The 7,261-nt window shown below is 40.6% G+C and overlaps 1 protein-coding gene across 1 annotated transcript; it reads right to left on the bottom strand.

Annotated features, from left to right (window-relative positions):
* Nucleotides 1–6,021: 6,021 nt before the first annotated feature.
* LOC308643256 (olfactory receptor 7A10-like) lies at nt 6,022–6,951 on the bottom strand (the record flags this gene model as incomplete). The annotated part of the gene is made up of 1 exon (XM_081283164.1): nt 6,022–6,951. The coding sequence occupies one exon, from the start codon at nt 6,949–6,951 to the stop codon at nt 6,022–6,024; it is 930 nt and encodes a 309-aa protein (XP_081139290.1).
* Nucleotides 6,952–7,261: the final 310 nt, after the last annotated feature.

Raw genomic sequence — 7,261 nt, 5'->3', positions numbered from 1 at the left:
AGGGGCATCCAAGCAGATACCACAAGGAAGGCAGGGCAGAACCACAAGTCATCCTCAGTGGGGTGGTCTTCACTGTGGGGACAGTCAGTGCACAGGTCCTAAGGAACATGCTTGTTTCAAAAAACTGAGGCATAAAAGAAATCTGTTGTCAAGGGGTAGGGAAAAGACCAAGAGTGATGAGAGATGGTGCCAAATAATATTAAAGAATGAGCTGGCCTCATTGCTCTCTGAGGCTACAAGGGACAGGGAGTCCTTCATCCACACCCTGAATCTCTTGCCCTTAGATTTTCTGCAAACACATTTTGTGGATTGCAAAAGTACTCCCTCCTTGAAGGAGAACTGCATTGTTATACAGAAATACATATAAGAGGATGTGAGGCGAAGGGGAGAAAAATAAATAAATAAATAAATAAATAAATAAGAGAGAGTGAGAGAAATGAGTTATCATAGATGGGGTAGAGGGAGGGGGGGTAGACAGGGGATAAGAAGAGCAGCAGAATACAACAGACACTTGTTGGGCAGCATGTATAAATGTGGCTGTATAATCAATATGATCCTGCAATCTGTACACGGGGGGATAATAAGAATTCATACCCCATTTGAAACAAATGTATGATAAATGTCAAGATCAATGTAGTATTTTGAGAAATCAATAAATCTGATGTTTAAAATAAAAAAAAAGGATTCCCTCCATGCTACCACCTGAGGGTTAAGTTCTGGCCTCTAGCTGCTAAGAATCACCCTGGAATATATAAGATCAGGTCACCTTTTCTGAGCCCTCCATTTCTGAGCACACTCACACACTCTCAAAGCCTGATTTCTGCCATGGACTCTCTGCACCAGTCTCTCTGACAAGGTTGTTAACTTCAACAAAACAAGCTGAGTTTGTCTTTTCTCTGAAGAATGTGGACAGGGTACCTGGAGATTCCACTTGACACTCTTTCCATGAACAAATGAGTGAACCCACCTTATAATCAAACAGAGATATGATAAATTGTGGTATAAAAGTGTATTAAGAATTTTAATGCAAAAAAATCAATAAGCAAGCTCATGTATAATGGCATAATTTGTCATGAACATACTTTATATACAGAATTATGAAAAATTGTGCTGTGAATAGATAATTATGAATGTAATGCATTTCACTATTGTTGTGTATGAAAGAAATAAAAGAAGAATGCTCCTCTTCTTCCCTGTGTTTGAAAAGGAGCATGAAAATCTGTGCAGTCAACACAGGGAGAAAGAGAAATAGAGAAGGAGGGGAATGAGAGAAAAGGAGAGAGAAGGCAAAGGGGTGGACAGAACATGAAGAGGTGAGGGCAGAGAGCGAGCTGACATGGACCCAGGGGAACAGGACCTTGCAAGCCCAGATGTCTCTTCTCCAGGAGAGAAAGGCTTCCTTGGTCTTAGCAGTGTTCCAAACCCAGTGACCCTCACTGAGTGCCCAGCACAAACCATAAGCAGCAAAATAAATTTGCCAAAAAAAACAAAGTAATGACATCTTGTTCTTAATCTACATTTTAAATGTTTTCATTATTGCATTGCAGTGATGCATAATGTGGGGGTCATTTTATATATTTTTAGTTGTAGATGGACACAATACCTATATTTTGTTTACTTATTTTCATGTGGTGTGGGGATGAAACTCAATGCCCACACATGCTAGGCCAGCGTTCTGCCACTGGGCCACAGCCAGAGCCCTGTCTCTGTCACTTTGACACAATCTAAGATACAGGGAATCTATTTTGCTCCACGTTAGTCCCCAGTACCTCCCTTTTCCCTCCTCTCCTCCCTCTCACTGTTCCTCTTCCTTTTTGCAAGGCACCTGACAGACCATACACTTGAAAAAAAAATGACCAAAGGTCAAAAATCAGCAGATCACAAGAGGAGATATCCAAGGTACCTACAGCAAAGTGGGGGACTTTGAATATGAAATAGCAGATCTCTCTTCCTTAGTTGTGCCCCAGTCACCTGACCTATTGGCTTGTCCCTAGTTACATAGCAGATAAGGCAGGCCTTTTCTCACTATTTTAAAATTCATACAGAATCATTGTGCCTGTTCACTGAGTATATATGTGATCATTCCATATATGTATGTGATGTGTGGCGATTACATCAGGGTAATTAGCCTTTCAATCTCCTTAAGTCCTTACCATTACTTTGCTTGTTTTGTGTGTGTGGCATCATTTCATGATTGTTCTCAGGTTTGGGGCTTTTTAAAATTTTTTGTACATGTTATTTTGTTAGACATAATAATTATATATGTTTATGGGGCAAAATTGTGATGTTTTAATACATGAAAATATTGCATAATGATCAAAAAAGGGTACCTGATTAAAATGTAAAAATAAATTGCTAGAGCTTTGGAAATAAAAGATATGGAAGTAGAGTAAAAAGTTATGGTTGAATTTTTCTTATGTAAAGATAAACAAACTCCAATATACTTGTGGATGGTGAATATGATCTCCAGTAAAATGATGAGGAGCAATGCCTACATTGAATCATGGAAAATAAAGAGGCACAGAGACCTAAGAGAGACATGAAAATAAGTTGGAAATATGTTGAAAAGTTGACTTATTAGTGCAAGGAGTGCAGAAGAACTATCAGCTTCATTTTCGCTTAAAGCAAGGATTCACAAGTCAAGAAATATCTGATTGTTGAGTCACATCCTTCAGAATGAAAAACCCTGCCAGGAGCCCTTAAACTAACACTGGTCTATTGGAAAACATTAGAATCTGTGGAGTTTCAGAGACTCCCCACAGATACATCTCCACTTATATGCTACGCATATGTAAATGAAACTAGGGACAACATGCAAAATCAGTCAAAAGAAAAACTCTAAAAGAATTTTTAAAAAAACAGAATGAGAGGGAATACACTCCACCCTAAGCAAAGGGTCTTAACAATTTTAAATAGAGAGGTCCATGGCCATCCCCTTGAGTTCATGTTGACAGGTGGTGAAATACTTGCAATGTAAAACTCTTTGGCATAATTGTCTACACTTATTAATTCATTTTCCATGTGGATACCCAGATAGGAAGACGATTCCATGAAATATCTATATCATGATTTTCTCCTTCAGGAATTTATTTATAGAAATTACTAAACCTGGATTTTTCTCACCAATATGAAAATGGCTGAAATATGTTCCATTACAACTTTTTTTTTAAAAAAAAAATGAGCTCCCTCCAGTGCATATCTCTCCACACTTAATACTGGATTTATCCATTCCCCTTCATTGCAAAGGTACACAGACTTACATTTTACTTTATTTGAATCACTTTGTGCCTCTCATCACTCTTCTAATTGAGATTTTGTAACCATAAGTTAATGGTCAACAGTGACCCCCTGTTGCTGATTTCTTGGTCACTTATCCTTTTTAGTACCTTATAAATGCATTAATAAATTAAGCTAGCAAAGGACACCACCATCTCTGGGCTGCAGTCCAGGCTAGTTGGGCTCTCAGGGAACCTCAGGTGAAAGCTCCTGCCTTTATTCTCTTCAGTCCTCTACTGCAGTGTCTGCTGGGTCCCCACTCTCACCTGGGTGGTATCTCTGATGGGAGGGTCTTCATGCACAGGCTTCAGTTCTTCCCTGGATGTTGAAGGTGCATAGTGAGGCTCTAACCCCAGACAAGAGAACAGAAATGGATCCAGCTTTGGTCCTCAAGTCACATTTCAAGATCCTGAAGAATCAAGTGTGCCCCAGGGTGTGCACTCAGGGAGAGCAGGAGCAATCACAGCCTATGGCTTTCTCTATCTTCTCATTAGGCACATATCCTTCTATTTACTCCAACCACTAAGCACATGATTTCCATGTAGGATTCTGGTCTATAATCAGGAAAGGAAGAGTTTGCATAGATTTTCCTGAGATCAGAGTGGAGTACTATTAATCTGCCCCCCTTTTACCACCAATCCATGAGCCTCACCTTCCTGATGTCCCACCACCCATCACCACATCCACCCTTTGTGTTCTACTCTTCTTCCCACGTCTAGAACTGAGAAACCTGCCCTGCTTAGGTATCTTGTGTCCTCAAAACACTGACTCACAATGGGGACACAGTCTCTGTCATCTCCAGAAGTTTTCTCTGTCCCTCTTTAACAGAAGAGAGAGCTGTGTTTTTTTGAAATGTGACACCACAAGACAGCACCTCCTGTACTCATCACTCTTTGCTTACAATAACAGAAATTTCATGCTGGTAACGAACTTACATTTTATAATGAGGGACCAAATGATGGTTCTTGATTTTGGACGTGAGTATGAGTTTGAAGAGACAAAAACCTAGAATGATTGAAACTAAATACCCTGCTATGTTATTGATGAGGTTGCCAGAACCGAGGAACTCAGGACTCTGGCAAGAACAGAAGAGTGTGGGCTTCCCATGTGTGTGTAGAAAGGAGACAGTAGGAGAGGTTCTTAAGTAGTAAAAGCTGCAGTGTAAATCACACGTCCATCTGTACCTCTCCCCTAGTATCTACACAGCAGAGAGTGAGGATAATGAAACATCAGAAGCCAACATTTCTTATTGTCTCAAATCTGTTTATTTCAATATCCAACATTTTTACCCCAATCAGAAAGCAAACTTCACCACAGTCTTCTGTACAAATCATGTCTGGATTGACAGAAAGCCAAAGCACATTATCAACAAATCGGTGTTCTCTTCATTTTCCTGCTCTTGTTTGAAGAAAGTACACAGGGTAACTTTAAGCACAGGCTGCACCTTGACAGCAATGACAGCTGACAGTCACATGGGACAAAGTGAACAGCAATCACAGGTTCAAGGGGAAAGGGAAACACATCAAAATATGAACAGTTTATAAACGGCTTCCTCAGATGTCCATCACTTTTTATTTATAATTTTAATGGAACTTTTAATTGGAGAAAATTGTAGATTAATGTGCAGTAGTAAAAACTGACAGGGAGAGATCCAAGGTCCCTTTCATGAGTTTCCACCATGGGAACACTGAGCAAAATATCACAGCCAGGTGTTTACACTGATAACAAGGAAGTGAAATCACAGCAAAGAGAATCGTCCATGGCCATGTTTACTGTGGCATCATTCACAATAGCTATGCTATGAAGTCACCTAAGTGCTCATCACCTGATGAGAGGAGGAAAGAAGCATGGCATATATACAACTTGAACATATTCAGCCATATGTAAGGATGAAATCCTCTTATTTGGGGCAATGTGGATGGACCTAGAAGATATTGTGCTAAGTGAAAAGGCAGATACTGAAAGACAAGTACTTCATGGTGTCTCAAGAGGAAGCTAGAAAAACAAAGTAAAATGTCACCCTGAACATAGGATAGAGATTACTAGACATTGGGAATGGGTTGGAAAGGGTGGATAAGGGAGGCTGGATTTGATGAGTGCACCCTGTGGGCAGGTGTGGAAATGTCATGCTGAACCTCACATTTACAATAATTTATGATTACCAAAAAAAAAATACAGAATAGCTCCCATCAGTCACGTATCCTGAGTTTGTTTTGTTATAGCCCCATCTCCCTGCCCAGAGCCTGGACTTCAAACCACCCTTGGTTCCAATCCATAGTATTAAAATATTTTTTTCTCATACTTGTTTCCACACAGAGTCATGGAAATAGCCTCAGTTGATAAATATTATTTTCACATGTGAATACAAATTAGGACTCTTTTTAGCAAAATATACAATTAAGTAGCATGACATATGTCATTTGAGATTAAATTAGTTCTAAAATTATAACATGGGACAAATGAGAATTCTCAAGTATTACTTATTCATAGATGGGAATGATTTTGGGAAAGTTTAGAAATGACAAATGAATAGGATTGAAATTCCTAGAGATCAGAATGCACAATAAAAATAATGACTCAGTGGAATTGTATGAGGAACTGGAAATCAAATAAATGGAAACGCAGGAGTAAAGGATAAGGAGCAAGTTCTGTTTCCAGGTTCTGATACAGAAAATCAGTTCTGAGCTCTGAGGCTCTGAGCCCTGCAATCTCAGGCACTTATTCACTTCCAATAGAATTGACACTTTAATCTTTCTCATAGAGTCTCCTCAGAGCGCTCTTGATGTCCTTGTTCCTCAGACTGTAGATGAAGGGGTTCATAATGGGGGTGACCACACTGTACATCACAGAAGCAGTTGCAATGGAGTGTGAGTTTTGGGTCACAGCAGAACTGAGGTACACACCTAGGCTTGTGCCATAAAATAAGGAGACCACAGAGAGGTGAGATGCACAGGTAGAGAAGGCTTTGTACCTGCCCTGAGCTGATGAGATTGCACGGATGGAGGACACTATCTTGCAGTAAGTGTAAAGGATGCCATTGAGGGGGCCACCTGCTAGCAGGACAGCAGCAAAATATATCACCACCTCATTGAGAAAGGTGTCAGAGCAGGCACGCTGAACCACCTGGTTAAGTTCACAGAAAAATTGGGGGATTATTTCCAAGTCTGTGCAGAAGGACAGCCGCAATATCATTAAGCTATGTAACAATGCATGTAGGACACTCACAACCCAGGACACCAGAACTAGCAATCCACAGAGCCTGCGGTTCATGATGACCATGTAGTGCAGGGGGTGACAGATGGCCACATACCGGTCGTAGGCCATCACAGTCAAAAGAAAGTCATCCAACCCAGCAAAGAGTACAAAAAAGTGAATCTGGGTGATGCATCCTGAATAGGAAATGGCCTTGCTCTGTGTCTGGATGTTCACCAGCATCTTGGGGATGGTGGTGGAGGTGAAGCAGATGTCCACAAAGGACAGGTTGGAGAGGAAGAAGTACATGGGCGTGTGCAGGTGGGAGTCTGAGATGGTGGCCAGGATGATGAGCAGGTTCCCCAGCACAGTGACCAGGTACATGGACAGGAAAAGGACAAAGATGAGGGGCTGCAGTTCTGGGTCCTCTGCAAGTCCCAGAAGAAGGAATTCTAAATGCAGAGTATCATTCCCTGGTTCCATATGCATGTGACTACAGAAAGGAGAAAAAGAGCATAACTAATTTTCCCTAGACAGGTATTACTTACATCATTGAAATGAAACAATACATATTTTTCTGAAAAGAATTAATTTAGGGAGTAGCTCAGTGGTGGAGTGATTGCCTACCATGTGCAAGGTCCTGGGTTTCAACCTTAGCCCCACAGAAAAAGAAAAAAGAAAAACCAAGGGAAAGGAGAGAAATTAACTTCCATAGAAGATCTGTGTATCTTATCCCCTAAGGGATCTCGTGCCATCTCTATAATGAATTTCTACTTCACTGCGTGGTTCACTA

This window comes from Spermophilus citellus (assembly GCF_964194105.1).
Source record: "Spermophilus citellus genome assembly, chromosome: 3".
NCBI lineage: Eukaryota > Metazoa > Chordata > Mammalia > Rodentia > Sciuridae > Spermophilus > Spermophilus citellus.
Note: the sequence above shows the minus strand (reverse complement) of the source record. Positions and strands in the feature narration are given on the sequence as shown.